The 23,749-nt window shown below is 44.7% G+C and overlaps 1 protein-coding gene across 1 annotated transcript; it reads left to right on the top strand.

Annotated features, from left to right (window-relative positions):
* Positions 1-1,294: 1,294 nt before the first annotated feature.
* LOC138946388 (FMR1-interacting protein NUFIP1-like) lies at positions 1,295-23,211 on the top strand. The gene is made up of 10 exons (XM_070317968.1): positions 1,295-1,933; positions 3,094-3,219; positions 4,702-4,764; positions 6,412-6,494; positions 7,045-7,137; positions 9,284-9,677; positions 10,493-10,568; positions 19,135-19,302; positions 21,509-21,708; positions 22,299-23,211. The coding sequence occupies exons 1-10, from the start codon at positions 1,418-1,420 to the stop codon at positions 22,398-22,400; spliced, it is 1,821 nt and encodes a 606-aa protein (XP_070174069.1). The 5' UTR covers positions 1,295-1,417; the 3' UTR covers positions 22,401-23,211.
* The last annotated feature ends 538 nt before the right edge of the window (positions 23,212-23,749 follow it).

Genomic DNA, 23,749 nt, shown 5'->3' with positions numbered 1-23,749 from the left:
CAAGATTCTCAAAAAGCAGTGGTGTGGGTATGGCATCAAGTGGACAAGTTGTTGATTTGGACTTTAGATTATGAATCTAAGGTCTTTTTCACTGATTGGCTGAAATGATGGAAAAGAACAACTTCTCAGTGGGAACATCAACATGAATGGAGGAAGCAGAATGTGCACCCATCTGATCAAGTTCAGAACGAATATCTAAAACCTTCGTGATAAAATAATCACTGAATACATCTGGCAGCTGACTAGCGGGGAAAACAGTGGGAAGTGGGGATACCTTACTGCGGCCGGTCAACCGGCTGCAAATATCGAACAGCTTTTTGCTTGAATCGCAAGCAACAATCTGGGTTTGGAGGAAGGTTGTCTTTGCTGCGTGTACTAATTTAGTTACAATGTCCTTTGCTCCTTGAAATATTTGTTTATGGACAGTAAGACCAGTTTTGAGATACCTGCGCTCAGCACGCCTACGGTCACATTTGGCCCGCATCACGCAGTTCAACACAGATACTATCGGAGTACCACGGTGCGGACTTGGACGGACGGACAGGGCGACGTGAAATGGGGGCATGGACGTCAAGAGCAGCACGAAGGAGTGTGGCATCAAGTTGGTCAGCGGAGGGGGAGGGGGGCAGCGCGTTCTGCAGCTCGTCCCTAAAAGCGTCTTTATCCATCGTACGGAGACAGCGGACAGACTTAAACATGAGTGGAGGAGGAGGACACTGGATCATCAGATCAAACAAAACACAAAAATGATCTGAGGCTAAGGCGTGTGTAACAGACACAGATTGAACAATACGATCATCAGGCCTATGCATAACCCAATCCAGTATGTGATTCTTCTTGTGCGTTGGATGACTGACTGACTGTGTGAATTGAAAAACATCTAAAATATCTAACATCTTGACAGTGGAAGGGTGGTTGCAGTCATCAAAATGAACATTGATATCACCAAGCAAAACAGGAGTTCCAGACAAAGTGTTACAATGGTACGGTCAACAAGGTCATGAAATTCAGAGAAAAACATGGCATCAGTCAATTTGTTTTTTGAGTTTGGAGGAGGCCTATAGATGTGTGTGTCCATGGTATATATGCTCGCCTGAGCAAGAGCAGTTAGCTGTATCTCTATTAGTATCACTATCGCCAATGCTGTCACTATCAGTATTACAAATATATATTTTTATTTTTTTAATTTAAAAAGCGAAAGCACTAATCTACAGAGTTCGAAAGTAAGGGAAGGGGGGTAACTGCAACATTAATGTCAGTTTCACTTATCAAGGGAAACCACTCTTGCGATTACTTCCGGCGCACATGGCCGCAAGTAAACATTGGTGTGCTTTTATAGTTTAAACAGACCACAGAAACAGGTTGTGTTTAATGTTTCAAGTACAGACAGCGATATCTAACTCTTCAGAACTTTACAATGAACTCTCCTCCTTACGGACAGGGCCCAAGGCAACAATTTTATGGGCCAACGGGACAGAGGAACTCCGCACAGTGTCAGAATCAGACGCAGGGATTCGGCCACTCTCCTTTTGGAACAAGTGGTCCGAATTTCCCCGTTTCTCCAGGGAACTGGAACACCCCGCCTTTCACACAGCCACCTCCAACCAACGCTCGCACGTTCAATCAGCCGCCACCGCCATGTTTTTCTCCCCAATCCCAACACTGCCCCCCACCTCGTTACGGCAGACCTGTGAACAATGTCTGGGGTAATCCCAACCTTTATCGACCGAACTTCGGACCTCCCCCAAGAATGTGCCCACCAGATGCCAGATCACAACAACAGCATGGACAGTTTGGCCAACCGGGTAGGGGTCGTGGGGGTGGAGGTTTTGGGAGGAGAGGTAGAGGCAGAGGCAGAGGCGGTGGCAAAAATAACCAGCAAAATGGTCAAACTCACAACAACAAGAATGGAAACAGTTCCAATCATGGCCAGGTAACACTTTTGTTTGTGTTCTTACTCTTAGTTCAACAGGGTTCCAAATACTTGGAAATGTTGCCTATTTAGTGCATCTTCACTTTCCCGAAATATATATTTGCAGGGATGTCGTTAGGCATCGGACATAGATCGATTAAAAGGCTCAAATGTCCGATTCACATAGCCGCATGGCGGTCAGATGTCCTATTGTTTTCAACCGAGCACGGTCATTGTCCGATAAGAACTCCATTCCTTCGGACAGTGCGTTATTTGATAATATTCCTTTCATGATAAAAATCTTCAAAAAGTGACCGAGCGCTCTCGCGTACAGGTGCACTGAAGTTGTGCAGTCACTGCAGATCTTGCGTTTTCCGAACCGTTTGCGATATGAGCCGTTTGCGTACATGTATCCGTCAACAGCACACTAAAGTTAGGGGTATGGGAGACAACTCTAACTGACCAAGGCTCGCGTCTGCTTTAATTTGCTTTCAGTTAGAGTTGAAGCGCACGGCACTGAATTATGCAACCAAAAAAAGCTAAAGCCTGCCAAACAACAACAAAAGCTGAACACGTTTGGTGTTTCAACCCCATCGTGTGCTACATTAGGGCCAATAACATGGAAAAACACGGCTAGCAATAGCATCATTCTGGAAAATGACAGCGCCAATGACAGTGTCGCCGCTGAAATCTCCACAATCACGGAAAGTAAAGTTTCGTGACTTGAAGATGGTGTCGGTACAACAGGAAGTTCGCACAGACGGTCTTTTAATAAGGTTAACTATTCATGTCTGACCCTGTGTAGTACTAGTTGGTTATAATTTGACAGCAAAGAGACCATCTAATTTACACAGGTAAACTGTTTTGTCGAATATGTCAAGAGGGGTCGACTTGCTACAGTACTTGGCTTCTTTAAGTTTAATATAGATCTGCATGAATAGCAAACAAATGTTGCCTGCTTAGTAATAATACATATAATATATACAGACCTAATATCTAATTCAGTCAGAGTACCAAGATACTGAGGCTTTTCAAACTGTTTCCAAATTTTCAGGAAGAAAAAGATTATCAGATTGTTTTATTTGTCATTTGATATTCTCAAGACTCAAAGAAAAGAACACAATGTATACTATAATGTTCATCAGTTGAGAAACGTATACATGTGCTTGCTTGTCTTCCAGGAGTCAAAGAAGGCGAAAACAGACAAACGAGACCTTCCAGAGAACAACCAATTTCACTGTGAAACGTGTGACCGTGGCTTCAATACAGATGAGAAATATCAGCAGCATGTCCTCGAGCATAAAAAGGTAAGATTTATTACATCTATATATACAGACCCTGTTTAGTCAAGACTCATTTAGTTGCAGACAAATGTTGGAGTGCAGTTCAATTATCTTTTGCTTTCTTTTCTTCAATTTTTCTGTGTGTGTGTGTGTGTGTGTGAGTAAGTATATGTGTGTCTGTGAATTTTATCACAAGGCCTAAAAACAAATAGGTGTGGTCACGGTAACCCGACCTACCCTATTTTTAGGGGCCGACCCTATAACTTTTTATTACATTTGTCAAAAAAAACACCAAAAAAAAACAACCGAGTGCAGAAAACGCAATGAAAGCGAAAGCGCCCGAGTCGCACACTTATTTCCCTGTCAAGTAGGTTGAATTGTACACATTAGAAAAAAAAGTAAAAAAAAAAAAAAAAGTGATTGCCTACCTACCTACCCTATTTTTTGGGGCTATGTTACCGTAACCACACCTTTTTTTTTTTTTGGCCCAATCATTCGTCTTTTTTTCTTCTTCTTTGTTTTGGAGGTGTTGTATTTTGTTGAATTGTGAAAACTGATTCTTGTGTGCAGACACAAGCTGACTTGGTAACTTTTATCAAATGTCATTAATTTAAAGGCACAGTAAGCCTCCCGTAAACCATCACAGATACTGTCAGACTTTTACACACAGTACAAACACCCTTTCATTTAAACACTCACCGCTTGAGAACATCCTAGGTGCCCTCCGTAAAGAGCGAGCAATTTTCAAAGAATTTATTTTTGCGTGGTTTATCTTACCCCTGAGCCATCGTGAACCCGTGTGATCCAGTTTCCCTTTTTCACAATGCAGTCGTCAGTTTGTAGTTTGAATGCGGCTCACTGTTAGCTTATCTGCGATAGACTATGCACGAAACAAACGGATGTGGTTCACAAGAACTCTAGCGATGGGTTTTGACTGTTCAGAGGAACTGGCGACAGGCATAAACCGTCGTCTGCTACGAGAACCACGACCTTGTGTGACCCTGCTTCCGGGCTTTTCTTTTTTCAAACTTTCAAAATTTCGAATTGTACTGATCTTATCTTGATGAAAAAATAATTCTTTTATGATTTAAGAATGTTTGTGTAACAAGCTGTCAATTTATTATTCAGATTTTAAAAGTTAGGTCTTGCGCCAAACGCACCACAGTCCGATTGTAATGGAGACAATCCGAAAAATTAATTCTTTGAAAATTTGCTCGCTCTTTACGTAGGGCACCTAAGATGTTCCCGTTCGGTGAGTGTTCAAATGGAAGGGTGTTTGTACTGTGTGTAAAAGCCTGACAGCATCTGTGATGGTTAACGGGAGGCGCACTGTGCCGTTAAGAATGACAATTTCATTGTGATATTTTCAATATTTCACATGGGTCTGAAAAGTTCAACCAAAATTGATCATATAAATCTAGCTTTTTATCTAATAAATATATGTATTAACCGTAAAAAGAAGATTTAAAATATCTTTATATATTGCTTTTCTTTTCTCGTTTTCAGTGCAGTGTGGATGGATGTCGCTACGTGGCGGCTCCAAAACTGGTTGATCTTCATTACCATACAGTGTGTATAATTTATATTCACTTTAAAGTATAGATAGCACAATGCAAAAGTTAAGATTGATAAAGGTGAAGTTAGTGGAATATTAGGATTTTAGTAGAGATACAATATTGCTGATGTAAACATCAAGATGTGTTACAGAGCAATGGCCATTATAATTTATATGTCATTGGCTCACGTAAGTGTAGCCTATGCGATGATAAACTTTGTCTGTCTGTGCGTGCGTGCGTGCGTGTGTGTGTGATAGAAACTTTAACATTTCCGAGTCTATGGATAAAGCTCGCATAAGAAGATTACGTCTCGGTCAAAAGTGTTTGACGTGTGTGATAGAAACTATTTGAAGACGTCACATTATGACGTAAGAGGGTTAGACGTCACGCAAAGGAATTACTGAAAGTCTCGGTCATTGTTATTGTGAGCGGGCCGAGACTAATTGGCAGATCCAGGGTCTCGCTCTCTTGCACAGTTTCACCTATGCTTACTGTGTGTGTGTGTGTGTGTGTGTGTGTATGTGTGACGGAGTGATTGAGTTTGTGTTACTGTTTGTCGATTTCTTACGTGAGCCTTGAAGGCTTCGCCTCTTGTTTTTTAATTGTATATATATATGATGCTGTGCCAGAACTTGCCTCTGTAAAATGGAACACTTGAGACAAAAATAAAACTTCACATAGTTCTTCCTTAATGTTGCAGTTTGAAAGAGTGTATTATTCTGTATGTGTTTCTGATTTTAGAAAGATAACTGAAAGCATCGTTTATGAGAAATGAACAAACAAAGACGGGCAACTGGTTGGTGTTCCATTGAGAAAATTACGATCGTAACTTTACCATTTGACATGATAAATGTAGCTACCTTGCTTTGACAAAGAAACTGGATTAAAACGCAGGTTAAAGATTCTAGTTTGGTAAATAACGTTCAAAGAAGGCAGTTTGTAGCTCCCATGTTCATCAATATTAACCAGAGCCCCCCTGTTTAGTAGGGGACAAGCTTTCCTTTTGATAGGAACATTGGACACAGTGTGTAACGATTGTAATACATCAATTTCCAAGCCGTTAATTGCATGAGAACAATTTATAATTTTGTATTTATTTTAGGATAGGTTTCCAGATTAAATCTCCCTTTACAAGTACACGCACAAAATTGGGGGCTATAGTTGATGGAAAACATGTAACTCAGAGAATTATCCTTGGCCGTCCAACGTGTCCTACTTCAAGCCGACATGGTTGTGACTTTTTTCATTCTATTTGCGTACAGAATTCACTTCATACAGCATAACTGTATGTATTATCTATCTGAGGTATTTTCTTAGTGTAAAACCAATAGTTTGTTGTGAGACATCTATAGTCATAGAGATAGGCAAAGAAAATTTTGATCAAACTGAAGTGGTGTCCCTCTGACCATGTTCTAGCTGGCACATCATCATAAAATTATACATGTATATTGCTGATAATTTTAAGTTCAAGTTTATTTATTTATTTATTTATTTTTATTCATTTTCTAGAATTACATGTTTCATATTTTAATTTTCTTCAAATAATTTTCAGTGTGCTAATTTTCTCAATCTCAGTTGATGTGAATTGTATGCCAGAAGACTGCAAAATATGTATTATTGTTCCTTTGCATGGTTTCCAAATTTGACTGCATACTTTCAGCAACACAGAACTGGGCTTGCCAAGAAAATCTGGTCTCTGGAATCTCCAGAAGACATACAAAAGTGGATTCAAGAGAGAAAACGGTAAGAAAACCTCTGTTGAATGCAAAGTTGTGTGTGTGTTAGTGCGTGTGTGTGCATGTGTGTTTACATGGGGTGAGTAAGAGAGAGAGAGAGAGAAAGAAAGAATGAAAGAGAGAAGGAAAGAAAGAAAGAAGAAAGAAAGAAGAAAGAAGAAAGAAAGAAGAAAGAAAAAAGAAAGAGAGAGAGAGAGAGAGAGAGAGAGAGAGAGAGAGAGAGAGAGAGAGAGAGAGAGAGAGAGAGAGAGAGAGAGAGAGAGAGAGAGAGAGAGAGAGAGAGAGAGAGAGAGAGAGATTTTCAATGCAAAGCCCCTACGATGAGAGAACAGATCCCAGGTTGTCCCATTGTCTAATATCAAAATATATGTTGACCTGACAGGATACCTGCAAAGTCGGGGCTTTTTTGTTTTGTCCAGCAGTCGTCTTTTCATTGCAGGTACCAGTGTATCACCATATTTGGCATAAGATTACTTCCTGCGTTATCATATGTATAGCACTTGGATTGCTAATTAGATTCGTTTTAATTTGACCGGTGCTGTGCATTTTCATTTCAGGCACTTTCCCACCAAGGAAAATATAGCGAGAAGAGCCGCAGACATTGCAGAGAGGCGGAGTCGCGGTGAAAAGATTGACACAAAGCAATTTGGGTAAGCTATGTTTCTCAGTATTTGTGCTTTGTATGTGTGAGAAAGAGAGGTCGCGTGGTTGTTTAGTTTGTATGTGCTGATGTGCGTTTCCGAGTGAAGCACATGAACGTGTAACCACAATTAGTCTTTCATGGGCATTGCTACACAGACAAATAGTAAATAAGCGTCGTACTTTCGTCAGAAATTGTGTAAACTTCAGAAAAACAATTCTACAGTTGACTATTATTGAAGAATGCTGGAATGATCCCAGTTCGGGCAAACATTCATACATGCAATACATGCACTTTGTAAGTTAGTCATAGTGTCTTCACCAGTGTCATGCTGATCACCATCGGTCCTTGCCGTATCGCCGGCATATCTCTGACCGGATGCATAATTACTGCGCGGAATCTATCAAAATAAGAATACAGAGTTATCTCCCATGTTTTTCGCAAATGTTTCTGAGAATAGACGAACTGAGACGAAAGTGATTGCAGATTGGCCGATTTCGACAGTGATCTCCGTTCTGTTCTTCACAGTTATGATAAAGACATTGTTCTAAGGTTAAAGCCATATGTACTCGATGACTATACACGCTAATTGCTTTACCAACAGCTGGAGACATGCTAAATTAAGTTCCCTGCAAAATATTGTGGTCTAGGACCCCTTCAATGTTGAGATATGTTAATTTTCATTTTGATCTGGATCGTCCTATTTATAGATTTGCCAACAGAGGTAGCGTTGACGCAAGGGAAATAACTCCGCGTCTTTGTTTACATCCAAAGTTTTTGAGACTCTAAAACAAGCTGTAATGCATGTATATGGTCCGCGCATGGCGACATATCGTCATTACATGGTCTTATGGTGCGTTTGACATTGATTATGGGCAAACTACACTTTGTAAACACGGGAGCGCGTACATATGCCTTTAAAACAAGTCAAAATGTTGAGACTGCTGTGGGAAGGAGACCGTGATATTGTTGCATCACTTCCAATTGTTTACGAAAAAAAAGTGTCGTCTGCTTCGTAGCCAAAGTTGATTATCACGTGACACTTTTGCCATATTTAGAGTTGTTTGCACAGTAAATACACCCACGAAAGATAGCTCGCTTGAAACTGTCTTACATTTTTCTTTGTCATCTAAAAATTACACAACACCATGAGAAATCATTATCGACGGTCGCGGAACTGCTTATATCAATAACACATTACGAAAAGCTCTAAATATGTAAAAAATAGATTTCCTCTCCAGAGAAGGAAAACAAAGGGATAAATGAGACCCGAAGGGAAGTAACTCATTTTACCTGAGTTCAGGATGTACCAGTGTGTATAGAATATGAATGTTGCCAATTGCCAGTTGCCAATGTTGTTGTTTTTTACACTATGGAGCAAAATAAGTTCTTGCCCTTTTGAAATCCAAAAACAGATCTATAGACTGCTAATGTTACAAAATTCAAACTCAAAAAACAAGAATTTTAGGTTATTGGAACGTTTTTATACCTCGCCCGCATCTTGCATGCGAGATCCATCAAAAATGTTGAGTTACGTTCATTATTTGTACCATAAGTGTTTGTCTAGTCTATCTGCTTCAAAGACCAGTGGGTCGACGAACTGTAATGAAACGTTTTGTTTTGTCGATAATGAAAAGTTCCAATAACCTACAATCCTTGTTATTTGTACCGTAAAATCCCTAGCAAACGCCCAGTATCTAGCAAACGCCCACCCCCCACTTTTGGCCAAAAGTTGTGCAGAGGGGTTACTACCTAGCAAACGCCCACCCCTTTTTTTGCTTTTAAAAACATTTGTTTTAAGACAGTCGGCCTCCTTTATCTACGATTTGTGCACACTGTTCGATGGTTCGCCGTTTTTTTCTTCTTTTTTTTCTATCACAGAACGTTGATCTTTCTTTGGGTAAACGGATGTGTTTATTTTTCATTAAAATTGCATAAATCACATGTTGTATCACTTTTTTTCTCTCGTGAAAATGTGATGACACTTTATCTTGCAAAGGGGTGTATACCTAGCAAACGCCCACCCCCTACTTGTACCCGAAATCTGTGCGGAGGGAGTGTGGGCGTTTGCTAGGGATTATACGGTATTCTTACCCTCTAGTTCTTGTTTTTTGCTGTCAGAGAAATCAACCATTAACTGCATCTTTTCTTTTCAGCAAAATGCGTGGCAGAGGCAGAGGCCGGAGGGGCCAACATGGAAGACAGCGCCACTGGGAAAACGACCAACCCCAGCGTTCCTCGTCGCAAGAACGGACCGGTAGCCTTGACAGTCAGCCAGATGCAAACAAGGGGGATAAATCTGACAGACTGAATCATTCGGAGGGTAACAAGCCAGGGCCGAGTCAGTCAGCTTCCTCGCCGTCTTCAGCAATCTCTGATCAGTCTGCTGAATTCTGCGACAGAGGCGACCAAGCTGAATCCACACAGAGTGCAGCATCACAGAAGAGGACGAACCACAAGAGACCACGAGACAAAAAGGATGAGCACAAGAGTGATAGCCTGACATCACCATCAGCTGCTAAAAAGAGCAGAGCAGATGAAAACCGATGCGTAAGTATGAAAAAGAATAACTCTCTCGGAGATAGTGGTTATCGCAGTGGTTATCGCATTGTTTTATTATGTGTTAAATTCATCACTGCAGGACCATAGGGAAAAGCTGGCATGTATCTTGAGTATTTGATGTTTGCTTGCCTTTTTTTTCTTTCATTCTTCTCCTTCACCTTAATTCTTCTTTTTCTTCTTCTTCTTCTTCCTCTGCGTTTATGGGCTAAAACTCTCAAAAACACTTGCTTTTTTTCTTCATAAGACTGTTTTTTCCCCGCCATTTCGGTAGCCATACTCCCATTTCGGAAGGTGCATGCTTGGTATTTTTGTGTTTCTACAGCCCACCAAACTCTGATATGGATTGCAGTACTTGCATATTTGGTTACCTGTGCTGTGGTGTGCAAGGGGGATAAAGCACAAGCAGGTCAGCACAAAAGTTGACCTGGGAGATTGCCCATTCTTGACCCACCACTCGAACTTTATGAGAGGCTGACGTCTTAATCACTTGGCTATTGTGCCCATTCTTTAATTTTGAGTGTGTGACTTTGTTTGTGTGTTGTTTTCTTTTTTGAAGCAATCTGCATATGTTGAACAGAGCGAGGGCAAGGGCAAGGCACAAAGTATTTGCCTCTCGTAGATATGAGATGCATCCCCCGTACCTTATGATATGCACAGTAACTTGCAGCAACTATCAGCATGATTTGTCGCAGTTGGTTTTCGTGATACTAACTCTAGCATAGGTTAAACACACATTTAGTTGTTTTTTTCACCTGTAAAATTGGATGAATTGAAAAGGTGATTCATCTTCTGATTGATTTCAGGTGGAGGACAGCGCAGGAATAAAGACAGACAAAACCTCAGGAGCGGACTTGGACCCACTCTCACTGCTCATTAAAGGTATGGCTGTCGGTGCTAGTCTATATATATAATATGGCCAATCCAAATGACAACAAGAACCAAAAGACAAGAAAGATAAATTATTGGAATGTTTGATCCCAGACAAAAAGAAACATTCACTAGTTTGTGGACCTTGTTGTCTTTGAAGTTAATAATACTACTACTAATAATGCATGATATTTATATATTTATATAGGACTGGGTGGCCGAGTGGTAACGCACTTGCGCTCGGAAGCGAGAGGTTGCGTGTTCAGGCCTGGGTCAGGCCGCAATTTTCTCCCCCCTTTCCTAACCTAGGTGGTGGGTTCAAGTGCTAGTCTTTCGGATGAGACGAAAAACCGAGGTCCCTTCGTGTACACTACATTGGGGTGTGCACGTTAAAAGATCCCACGATTGACAAAAGGGTCTTTCCTGGCAAAATTGTATAGGCATAGATAAAAATGTCCATCAAATACCCGTGGGACTTGGAATAAAGTAAAAACATTCCATCTCACACGGCATTAAGTCTCAGGAAACATGAATAGACGCGTGCAGGAAAAAAAAAAAATATATATGGGTAGCGCCGTATGTATGGCAGCTCGCTTTCCCCGGGGAGAAAGCAGCCCGAATTTCCATGAGGGTAACCTCACTGGACTGTAAATCTTATCCAATCCAATCCAATCCAATATAGCGCATGTTTCCAGGGTTTAACGGCCTGCTCAAACTCAAAGCGCTGTACAATTATTGGAAGAAAATACAACAACAACATAAAATTATTTAGTGTGCAATCACATACATATCAGTGAAGAACACATTGCACTATAAAACATCACACACATATCAGTGAAGAACACATTGCACTATAAAACATTATCACACACATATCAGTGAAGAACACATTGCACTATAAAACATTATCACATGCATATCAGTGAAGAACACATTGCACTATAAAACATTATCACAAACATGCGTGGATTCCAATGACTACCCCTCACGGGTTAGGGGGAAGAATTTACCCGATGCTCCCCAGCATGTCGTAAGAGGCGAATATAGCTATTCTGATGGACACGTGGGGGGATTCGGGGGTTGTGATTGGATGGTCTCACACATCCCTTTTCCGATCATCAAAGCATAACGCTACGAAAGTTGGCCATTAAATTACATATTCCTACTCCGAATCACATGTAGCAGTTGACTCAGTCTAAAGTGCTAGGTCTGAAAAGGCTACCCGTCTAAGGGGAGCAACCCCAACTAAAAAAGTGTAAACGTAGCTATGGTAATGACGACGCACCCAGGGAGTTACCTCCCCTCCTGCGTACTACGTCACTACTGCTACTGACCACGTGACCCCTATCATTCGACACTTCAGCTTTCTAGGGAGCAGGTCGTGAATTTTTTGGCTCTAGTGGAAGTTCGCTGTTTGGTGTTTGCTTAGACACCCACCGGCACCCACACCCGTCTCTTCACCCGCTGCACTGGTAGTTGGTGAGCTCGTTCCTTTACTTGTATCGAACGTAATTTTCTGTTGCTACTTGAAATTTTCGGCCACGTGTTGGTCACGTATTTTGTGGTAGCCATTTTGGAATTTTGTGTCTCCATTTTGTTGTCAGCATGTCTGACGGAGACAAAAAGCGCGAGCGCGGCAAGGCTGATGTGAAAGGGAAAATTAAACCCAAGTCTTCCACTTCTGTCCCTAAGCCTATTTTGGTTGTTGTTTCTGACGCGGCTAACAATACTGTTATGACGGTCCCTATTTCTGCCCCAAATGACCAGCCGGTTGTGGGGCAGTCTAATCAACCTACGCGTACCGTTGTTTCTCGCTCGTCTTCTCTGCCGCTTGCAGATTCGACGGCGCTGGTTTCATCGTTGCTTTCTTCGCTGGTTCCCGAGCTTCGCACGTTGGTGAGAGAGGAGATGGTGCGTTCTCAGCCTTCGACTTCCGTTGTCCCGTCGATGGCTTCCTTTCCGCTTCCGGCTGTGACGCTGTCCTTGACCGAGGCGGTTGCTTCTGTGCCTTCTACCGCTGTGGTTGGCGACGCAAGTAAGTTGGGCTGGTCCGTAGGTCCTCGTGAGGCCGCTGGACGCTCCCTGCTGGGAAGCAGCCCTTTTCGGCGGGTTCACGACCCGCAAACCCCTGTTCGTTCTCACTTTGGCTTCACGGAAGACCATCGTGTCGATGAGCAATGGCGGCATTTGGTTCAGGCTTCGACGCTTCCGGCACTCGCCGGAAGCGTAGGTCCTCCGACGTACGCACCCGCTGGGGTCGTTTCCGGAGTCGACCAGCCGGTTCCGTCTGCTGCGCTTCCGGCACTCGCCGGAAGCATAGGTCCCCCGATGTACGCACCCGCTGGGGTCGTTTCCGGGGTTGACCGGACGTGGCCCTCTGGGCATTCGGCCTTCCGGCCGCCGTCCACAGTGTCTGCGCTTCCGCTTTTCGCGGTCGCGTCTGATACTTTTCCGGCTCAGACCGGATCTGCTGCTTCTTCTGCTTCCGCTTCCTCTCAGGTGGCGGTCGCGGGGGGGTATCACCAGCCCTTTGGGCAGGTGTCTCAGCCCTGGCCGGGGCAGTCAGCGCTTCCGTCTTCGGTTGTTGCTTCGACTGCGGTTCCGGTTCCGGCGGCTGCGGGCATGCCGTCCTCTTACTCTTTCCCTATTCAGGGCATGAGTTCGGATGGTATTGGAGTGGACGGGTTTCCGGTTTCCGGTTACGGTGTTCACCGCCCTTCTACCAGCAACGTGGACTTCGGTCCTTCGCCGGATGTTTCGGATATTCAGTCCGTCGCCAGCGAGGCTGCACGTGTTGGTTATCCGGAGAGACTCAAAGTGGCTCTTGAGGCCGCTGCTGAGGTCACTTCGAGATATTTCGCGGAAGGGGCTTCGGTCTCTTCGGCTGCCGCTTCGACGGCACCGTCCGCGATGGCTGATTTTCGCTCTGGGAAGGAGGATGACTCATACTTCCGGTTTTTGGAGTCTCCATCCATAGCCTTTCAGCTTTCTCAAGTTTTGGCCAAGCCATCTCCTTCCGGAAGCGGAATTCCTTCACTTCCGGTTCCGCTGCTCGTGCCTCACGGCTCCGTTCCGGAGCTGGCACAGCAGTGGATGGCTTCGCCTTCTCAGGCTTCTGCATTCGCTCTGTCGTCTCACAGGCGGTTGGTTTTGCAGAAGTCTCCTAGGAACTTGTTGGATGCTTTCGCTCTCCCGCGTTCATCTTTGACAGTTCCTCCGGAGATGCTGGCCTTGTTGGCCAAGCCTATCAAGAAGGATGACGGCGTGCTCTTTTCTGAGAACACTCTGATTGCTTCTGAAGAGGCAGGGCGTCAGCAGCTGGAGCTTGCCTCCATTGCTGAGACTCTCATTCGGGCCCTCTCTCGTGCCCTCACTGATTCACTGAATCCGTTCTCTCTCAGCGAGGATCAGGATGCGGATGACGTCTCCACTTTGTTGGCCGCTCTTGCGAGGGTCAACGAAGAACAGATGAGACTTTCCGCTGTGCACTATGCGCACTCTGTTATGTGTCGTCGGGATCTCTTCCTGTCACACTCTCAGTTTTCGGATCAGGCGACCAAGGACACCTTGCGTGCCTCACCGGTCTTGGAGGGTTCCCTCTTTGGGCATCTCGTTTTTGATGCCCGAAGACAGGAAATTCAGGCTAACAGGGACCAGCAGTTCTCTGACTTTTCCCTGCACAGCCTTAAGCAGTCCAAGCAGTCTCAGCCTTCTCAGCCGAAGCAGGCTAAGGTTGCTGGCCCTCCCAAACCGGCAGACAAGGGTCGTGGACGTTCCTCTTCTCGGGGCTCGAGAAGACGACCGTCTTCCGACAGGGGGAGAGGCGGCTCTGGAAGCAAGCCTCACCCCCAATGAAGTGCTCCCGATCTCCCCCCCACCCCGCCCTCCACTCTGGTGATGGCGGGGGGCCCTTCCCGGGCACTTTCCCACTGGCTCGTGTCTGTACAGAGTCAATGGATCGTGGGGGTCGTGAGGTCGGGCTTCCGTCTTCTCTGGAAAGATGGCAAGGCACCTCTGGTCAGGCGTCCGCCGGCGTTCAGGCCTCCCTCCTCGCAGGAAGCCATTTCCGTCCTTCGGTCGGAAATAGACTCCCTGGTGCAGAAGGGCGCAGTGGAGAAAGTCCTCGACCACAGCTCCCCTGGGTTTTACGGACGGCTTTTCGCCGTCCCCAAAGCCTCAGGGGCATGGCGTCCTGTCTTGGACCGGTCGTTCCTCAATACCTTTTTGAGGGAGATAAGGTTCAAGATGGAGACGCCAGCGTCGGTCAGGGACTCTCTCCGCCCGGGAGATTGGGCGACTTCCATCGACCTGACGGATGCATACTTCCATATTCTTATGCATCCAGCCGACCGGAAATGGCTTCGTTTCCGGTGGGCAAGTCAGGTTTACCAGTTTCGCGCCCTTCCTTTCGGCCTGTCTCTCGCCCCTTGGGTCTTCACCATGGTCGTGAGACAGGTCTGCGCGCTGGTGAGGTCGCGGGGTGTCCGGCTACGTGCCTACCTGGACGATTGGCTCATCCTGAGTCAGAGTCAGGCGGGGTGCGAGCAGGATACCCAATCGGTTCTTCGGGAGGCCAACTTGTTTGGCTTCTCGATCAACCGATCAAAGTCGGAGCTGACGCCGTGTCAGACGTTCACCTACTTGGGAATGTCTTTCGACACGGTGGCTTGGACTGTTCAGCCCTCTCAGAAGAGGGTGGACAAGCTCCAGGCGTGCATACGCTCCACTTTGCCTCTCCCGAGGGCCTCCCTGCGGACTTTGGCCTCCATCTTAGGGCAGATGGAGTCCATGGCTCTCCTGGTCCCCTTGGGGAGGGTCCACAAACGTCCCTTTCAGCTGGCGCTGAGGCCGTTCGTGGACTCTCCCACGGTGGATTGGAATGCCCTCATCCCTCTCCGGGGATGGTTCCAATCCGCTACCCTTCCGTGGCTGGACACGGAGTGGGTGTGCAGGGGCGTGCCGATAGCCCTTCCTGCCCCAGACTTGGACCTGTTCACGGACGCGTCCTTGGTGGGGTGGGGGGCTCACACAGACCAGCTGACTGCGTCAGGTCTGTGGTCGGCAGATCAGAGGATGCAGCACATCAACTTGCTGGAGCTAGAAGCCGTGGCTCTAGCTCTGGACAAGTTCCGGCCCTCCCTTCAGGCCAAGCATGTTCGTCTGTTTACAGACAACACGACAGTGGCAGCTTACATCAACAAGCAGGGAGGGTCGCGGTCTCCGTCGCTTTCGGCCAGGGCCTGCGAGATCCTGATTTGGTGTTCAGAGCATCAAATCAGGCTTTCGGCCAGGTACCTGCCCGGAAGCTTGAACACTCTGGCGGACGCGCTCAGCCGCTCCGACAGAGTGCTTCAAACAGAGTGGACCATCACTCACGGAGCGCTGGATCGTCTCTGGTCTCTTGTGCAGAAACCTCAGGTGGACCTTTTTGCCACCAGGTTCTCGAAGAGACTACCAGTGTTCGTCTCACCATTCCCGGATCCCGAGGCGTGGGAGACGAACGCGATGGACATTTCCTGGTCAGGCCTGGAGGCTTACGCGTTCCCGCCATTCCAGTTGCTCACGCGAGTTCTCAGGAAGGCGGAGCAGGAGGGCCCGTCCCTCCTGCTGATCGCTCCTCTTTGGCCGTCTCAGCCGTGGTTCCCGGACCTGCTGAGACTCGCCCAGGGCCCTCCTATTCCTCTCGCTCTCACGCGAGGAGAACTGGTACAGCCTCACACCGGCAGCCTCCACGCAGAGCCTCAGATGCTGAATCTTCACGCGTGGAGGTTGTGCGGTCTTCTCTGAGGCGCAAAGGGGCATCAGATCTGACCATGGACCTGGTAGGACGCTCGCACAGAGCATCTACCTCGTCCGTTTATGAGTCACATTGGAGGGCCTGGGTTACCTGGTGTCACGAGCATCGGCTGGATGCTACGGCGCCCCGCACGATGCACGTGGCGAACCATCTTGCTTTCATGTCCTCTCAGGGAGCTTCCGCTGCCTCGTTGAAAGTAAGAAGATCGGCCATCTCGGCGACCCTACGCCAGATAGGTCGCTCTATAGATGTTAGTGGCGTGATCGCTGGAGTCATCAAGGGCGCTTCCCTTTCTGACGTCAAGTCTCGTACGCCCGTTCCTAAGTGGGATCTCTTATTGGTCATGGAGTTTCTGCGTTCAGCGGATTTTGAACCTCTCAGAGATGCCAGTTTTGCGAATCTTACACGCAAGTCCCTTTTCCTTTTGCTGCTAGCATCGGCACGAAGGGGCAGTGAGATTCACGCTCTTTCCGGTAATTCGGACGACATTTCCTTTGAATCAGATGGGTCCGTTACCTTGCGGTTTCGACCTGAGTTTCTTGCGAAAAACCAGGCTCCCGAGCGAGCTTCTCCTTTGGTTCATGTCAGGCCGTTGTCCACTATTCTGGCTCCGAATGACCCAGACTTAGTAAATTGCCCTGTTAGAGCCCTTCACATCTACCTTGCCCGTGCTCAGTCTCTTAGATCCGCAGCTCAAAAGCTTTTGTTTATTTCTCTCAATACGGAGAGACATAAGGATATTACTAAGACGACTCTGGCCCGGTGGGTGTCGGCGCTCATTAAGCATGCTTACGAGTGGAGCCGCCGCAATGAAGGGGGGACACAGCCTGTCCTTCCTCTGGAATCAGCTCGGGCTCACGAGACGCGAGCTTGGGCTTCCTCCTTGGCCGTATTACGATCAAGAAGACTGGAGGAGGTGCTACACACCGCATACTGGCGTTCCGAGGATGTCTTCATGAATTTTTACCTGCGTGACATCTCGGCCCTTCGCCAGGATGGATCTAGAGCTTTGCCTGCCATGGTGGCAGGGGGTCAGCTCTTGACAAGGATTTGAGAGTGAGTTTGAACTTTTTCTTGCCCACCGCCTTGTTGTTTCAATCTGCTACATGTGATTCGGAGTAGGAATATGTAATTTAATCGAAAATTTTATTGTAAATTTTCATTTAATAAATATACCTACCCGAATCACATATCGTAGTCCCTCCCACCTACCCCGCTTATGATTTGGAGATTTTATTCTTCGAGTCGAATGATAGGGGTCACGTGGTCAGTAGCAGTAGTGACGTAGTACGCAGGAGGGGAGGTAACTCCCTGGGTGCGTCGTCATTACCATAGCTACGTTTACACTTTTTTAGTTGGGGTTGCTCCCCTTAGACGGGTAGCCTTTTCAGACCTAGCACTTTAGACTGAGTCAACTGCTACATGTGATTCGGGTAGGTATATTTATTAAATGAAAATTTACAATAAAATTTTCGATTTTTGCCGATATCCAAACGATATCGGCAATAACAAAGACGCATGGTTCCGGTTTCTTCCACGTGTATAAAGTACACGCATACCTCGCCAGGCTTGTGTCTGTGGCTAGTCGACAGACGATGCAATTTGCTTTGTGTGTGTTTTTGTTGTTGCTTACTGTACATGACATACATTACGTGTAAAATCCAGTTCTTTAACTGGCAGCAAACCTTGCAAATTTCCAGAAGCTGCAATCTGAAGCGACCTATCTCTGATTTTTGCAGACGATCTCTCCAATCACCAATGTTTAACACAAAATCAGCAAACTCTCCTGTCACATAGAACGTCCATTGTGTAGTGCAATGTTGAAATGAAGTTACCGGTCTGAAACATTTCGTCGCTTCTTCTGAGACAATCCTTGTTCTCTTATCATCTACAGATTTACCGCAGTCTTCACCACGCGAATTCCCAACAGAAGTCAGACTTTCGAACATACAATCTACGTAGGCAAGCATGATACGTCATAACGTCATATGATTCCTAAGATATTGACGTAATGCTAAGCATCCGGTTATCTTGAGTTTTCTCCGTAATACATGTCCGTGGGTTTTTCAATGTTCGGTTATTTCCGTGGCTTCATGCAGAAAGGGAACCGTCGTCTGCAATCAACGACATGGACCATTCTGGTCCTTGTTGCTGACAAAAACATGATTTTAACACAGAATTTAATGTCAGAATAGCTATATAAACGCTATTGTGTTTTCATCGTAGCAATAGGGTCCGATATTTAGACTCGAACAAGTATAATGCGACTCGTCTTCGACTCGTCGGCATTATACTTGTCTCGTCTAAATATCGGGCCCTATTGCTACGCTGAAAACACAATAGCTGTTACTAACGGATTCTGTTTCTCCTTTTACCCTTGTTGAGTGTTTCTTGTATAGAATATAGTCAATTTTTGTAAAGATTTTAGTCAAGCAGTATGTAAGAAATGTTAAGTCCTTTGTACTGGAAACTTGCATTCTCCCAGTAAGGTAATATATTGTACTACGTTGAAAGCCCCTGGAGCAAATTTTTGATAAGTGCTTTTGTGAACAAGAAACAATTGACAAGTGGCTCTATCCCATCTCCCCCCTTTCCCCGTCGCGATATAACCTTCGTGGTTGAAAATGACGTTAAACACCAAATAAAGAAAGAAAGATTCCAATGACTTAAGCCGTTCTTTTGTTGTTGTTTTCTTCTAATTTCAATTTATTTTTGGAACATTAGCAATCTGTCTCTTTTGGTGTACCGTCTTTCATCCAGTATGTGTTCCTGTATTTGCAGACGAGGATGGCATGAGTGAAGAAGATGAAGACGAAGACGATGTCAAGCCACAGATGCTGAAGGGGAAGGCGCTGGCTTCCCTCATCTCATCGTATGGATCTGACGACAGCAAAGCAGAAGCAGACGATACAGATGAAGATGATAAGGACGAGGAGAAAAGAAAACATGGTGAGTGCAGTAGACTCTCCCTTTCAAGACCACTTCTTATGAGACCATGCACCGGCACGGTTGGCCTAGTGGTAAGGCGTCCGCCCCGTGATCGGGAGGTCATGGGTTCGAACCCCGGCCGGGTCATACCTAAGACTCCAAAACTGGCAATCTAGTGGCTGCTCCGCCTGGCGTCTGGCATTATGGGGTTAGTGCTAGGACTGGTTGGTCCGGTGTCAGAATAATGTGACTGGGTGAGACATGAAGCCTGTGCTGCGACTTCTGTCTTGTGTTTGGCGCACGTTATATGTCAAAGCAGCACCGCCCTGATATGGCCCTTCGTGGTCGGCTGGGCGTTAAGCAAACAAACAAACAAACAAACAAATGAGACCATGCTCTTCAGATTGTCTGTTTATAATTATCTGTAAGGTTGCCTCCGTTTTAACACTTCTTCCTTGAAAGACCAGGCATGGGAATTGTCCGTCGAAAGGCAAATTTCCGCCGAAATATTTTTTTTGTTCTGTTGAAAAAGCATACGTGTCCGCCAAAAAATTAATGGGGGAGGCAAAAATGGTTCTAAAAACTGAATTTAATGGCGAACTTGGAGCTCAGATGACACCAAATTGCACCATTTGGGTTCTTTGGAGAGAGAAAAATTAGATGGGGGGGGGGGGGGGGGGGCATGCCCCCGGACCCCCCAAGTAAGGCTAGGCGCTTCGCGGCGTCGACTTTGCTTTCACTAACAGATTTTTAGCCTTTTTTAAGTTTTTCAATTCCCATGCCTGAAAGACCTGTCTGATTATTGTGAAATGGTGATTCAGAGAGTTCGTATTGCATTTCCGTGTATGCATACCTCTGTCTGCTTCTAAGTGGTGATTCATACATAAAAAATGTTTGATCTTTTAGATGAAGAATCATCTTTACCTGTTAACAAAGCCATCAGATCATTAGCGTCAACTCCACTCTAAATGGAAATTTCATAGAAAATGTTTGATATTTTTCAGATGAAGAATTGGGTCTACCAACAAGCCATCAGTGCACATGTCAACTTCACTCTAAATGGTGCAGCAGAGAGTTTGTTTTACATTTCCGTGTAATACAGTAAAACCTGAGTCTAGCGGACCCTTGTTGTAACGGCCACCTGCTACATACGGACAGTTTATCATGGCACGAACAGGATTTCAACAATAACTAACCTTTAACGGGCGGACACCTGCCACTTACGGACGCGGACACGATTTTTCGGACCGTAGGAAGTGTAAACACTGTCACAAACGGACACAACGTACATAAAAACGCAACTTCGAAAACTCGACTGTTATGCAGACAGTGCTCGGCAGCCGTAGCCGTAGCACAAATGGTTGTTGATTGGTTGTCCTGTCCCTTTTCTGACCAATCAGTGGCTTGTTTAGATGGAGACCCACTTTCGCTCACTCACTTTCGCTTCGCTCACTTTCGCTTTTCCGCATTGTGGATACAGTCACAACCAAAAGCAACAGTAGACTACTGTGTTTGAAAATGGAATCTCCAGCAGGAAAAAGAAAAGCGTTGACTTTAGAGCAGCGTGTCGCTGCCTTGAAAAAACTGCCGAGATGTGGCGAAGGAGATGGGATGTGGTAAAACACAGATCGCGAGGATCAAATCGGAAAAAGAAGACGTGATGATCTCTCTCTCTTTGTAAGCAATCGTTCGAAGGAAACAATAGTTAACACAGCTAAATTTTTGTTCCATGCATTTATGCTGAGACTAGAAAAACTGAATGAAACAAGAGCTGACCCAATTTGGTCGAGACACACTGCGGAATTTCCCGTTGAATGACTGATGAAGAGTCAGCTATTTTTAGCTTTGTGACGTCCGACTTGCGTAAGTTTGAATGCACAGTGTGTGTAGGGAACGGGGTAGGTGGGGGGGGGGGGGGGGGGGGGGGTGGGGGAATGTTGTTGTTGTTGTTGTTTGCTACATGTATCATTTGTTTACTCACATTTTCAGTGAGTCTCATGTTCAATCCAATAAATACATACTACAGGACTGACAAAAAGTGTCTTGTTCATTTTACGTGCTCTTTGTAAAATATTGCCCCGGCCCCTCCACCTGTGAAGAAGGGACACCTGTCTAATAGGGACACTATTACCATTCCCCAAGGGTGTCCGTTAGAGACAGGTTTTACTGTAATGCATGTCTGTTGCTTCTGAATGGTGATTCATGGAGAATATGTTTGATCTTTCAGATGCAGAATCGGGTCTACCAACAAAGCCATCAGCACAATTGTCAACTCATCCGTCCACCAAAGCCTCCAGCAAAGATTCTCGAGAGCTTCGTCAAACCAACAGACCTCAGTCTGGCGCTAAAGATCAAAGCAAAAAGCAGAAACAACAGCAGCAGCGGAGGCAACATAAGCCAAGCAGAAAACCTACACTGTTGGAAATGGTCAGTATTAACTTAAAGGTTACTTGCTTACATTTTCATCTAACCTCCTCAGATTGTTCAGCATGATGTTGGCTTTTTGTTTTGAAAAAAAGAATCAAAACTCAAAGCAAAACAAAGAAACAAGAACAGTTGTGTTCATTGAGGAAATACACGTTTTGTCTTCACGTATATGCAAATAGAGATGTGTGGGTCTGTTCAAATAAGATGGGGTTTTCCAGAATGATTGAATGATTGTTTAGCATTCAAGGGAGACAACTATATTTTCTATGGAAAGTGGTGCACTCTGCTCCCAGGGTGTACGTGTGCATGCATACATCTGTGTGTCTGTGCATGCTTGTGTGTGTGCATTCATGTGCAAATATATGTCTGTACATGCTTGTGAGTGTGCATTCATGTGCAAATATATGTCTGAACATGCTTGTGAGTGTGCATTCATGTGCAAATATATGTCTGAACATGCTTGTGTGTGTGCATTCATCTGTGTGTCTGCACTCATATCCATACATCAGTACAAATGTATTTATGCACATTCTTCTCTTTTGCAACATTTGATACATCGCTTTAACATAATTATACACTGTCTGTTCCAGCTGCTGGCGAAAGAAATTCGACACGAGAGAAATGTCATCATGCAGTGTGTTCACTACATTGTCAAGAATAAATTCCTTGGAGTCTGTGATGGAAAAGAATAAGCCTGTGGCAAGTAAAGCTCTTACTTGTGTAGTTAACAAAAAAATCTGCAGATGGCAACAGTAAAAGAGTGTGTAGTTGATAAAGATGTACATTACATGTGTCTGACTGGGTCAGTGTTCCATGAAGATCTACAATAAATGTGTCTGCTTTATCAACATTGTAGACAAGAATGAACTCAAGTTTAATTTTGTGGTGGAATATTGTGGAATTAAGGATTACTACTTTTGTGACATTGAGTTAACCTTGTGAAATATGCATCAGTTCTTTCAAATGGAAGTATGTGTCAGTGATTTTATGAAATTTGTGTCAATAACTTCAAACAGAAGTATTTGTCAGTGATCATAGTTATGTTTGAAGATGAATTTCACAGTATGATTTTCAAATGAGGCGTAATGAAAGTTTGGAGTAATTTTCTCTTTATGTCTGCATGTGAGAGAGAGAAACAGGCAAAGAGCATCATACTTGGTGGTAGCATGTACCCTTTTCTGTTTGGTCATTAAAGACTATTAAAATGGTTTAAGCAAATGAGTTTGTGTTCTTGAACACACACACCACACCACACACACATGCCTACGCACACACATGAAGTCATCTAAGGTAGAGTTGCAGGAAACTTTAATACACATATAATAATAAAAAAGTAAAATAACATGTTAATGTGGAACAAAGTCACATGACACATACTGTATTATACCTTAAAAAACACAACAGAAATATCTTACCTCAGCAATGCACAACCAATGGACAACATAAGTTTGTCTATCACACAACAGTTGTAATCAAGTGAAATATTTCTAGCCGCAATTTAAATGGAAAAAAAACACCACAGGAGGTTCACAACACAAATTTGTTGAAAAAATTAATCGCATTTATATAAATTTTTATACAATTAAAATGTATCCCCTGTAACGACACTACCTCAGCACAGGACTATATCTTAATGCTATGATAAATTAGATTGAAAAAATGAAAATTCACATACACATAAATAACTCTTCTTCATACCTGGTGGTCAGTGTCGAACATTATCACAGTATTTTCAAAATAATGCTTTCCATGTACTGTAAACTGCTCTTGCAAACAAAAATGTGCAGTTACTTGGGCGACAGTACTGCAATGATGCTTTCACCGATAGGTCACAACATTTACCAGTCGACATGATAATTGTGTCAGACCTGGGAACCCATACAATTTCGTACGCCTGATCGTCTAAAATACGATCAGTAGGGTCGGTGGAAAAAATGATATGACGAGAAAACTTTCGACTACTTTCTTTCACAAGTGCATCCCTGTCTGTCATTTCTGTACATTTTCTGAGGCTCTGTTTATTTTAATGATAAAAAAATAA

The sequence above is a fragment of the Littorina saxatilis genome, linkage group LG13 (assembly GCF_037325665.1).
Source record: "Littorina saxatilis isolate snail1 linkage group LG13, US_GU_Lsax_2.0, whole genome shotgun sequence".
Classification (NCBI taxonomy): Eukaryota; Metazoa; Mollusca; class Gastropoda; order Littorinimorpha; family Littorinidae; genus Littorina; species Littorina saxatilis.
This window is presented reverse-complemented; position numbering and strand designations above follow the sequence as displayed.

What these genes read in the sequence shown, in the direction of transcription:
- LOC138946388 (XM_070317968.1), top strand. Translation starts at nt 1,418, where the DNA reads ATGAACTCTCCTCCTTACGGACAGGGCCCAAGGCAACAATTTTATGGG. An exon ending in TTGATCTTCATTACCATACA is followed by an intron (nt 4,765 to 6,411) that starts GTGTGTATAATT and finishes GCATACTTTCAG; the next exon opens with CAACACAGAACTGGGCTTGC. An exon ending in TGGATTCAAGAGAGAAAACG is followed by an intron (nt 6,495 to 7,044) that starts GTAAGAAAACCT and finishes TTTTCATTTCAG; the next exon opens with GCACTTTCCCACCAAGGAAA.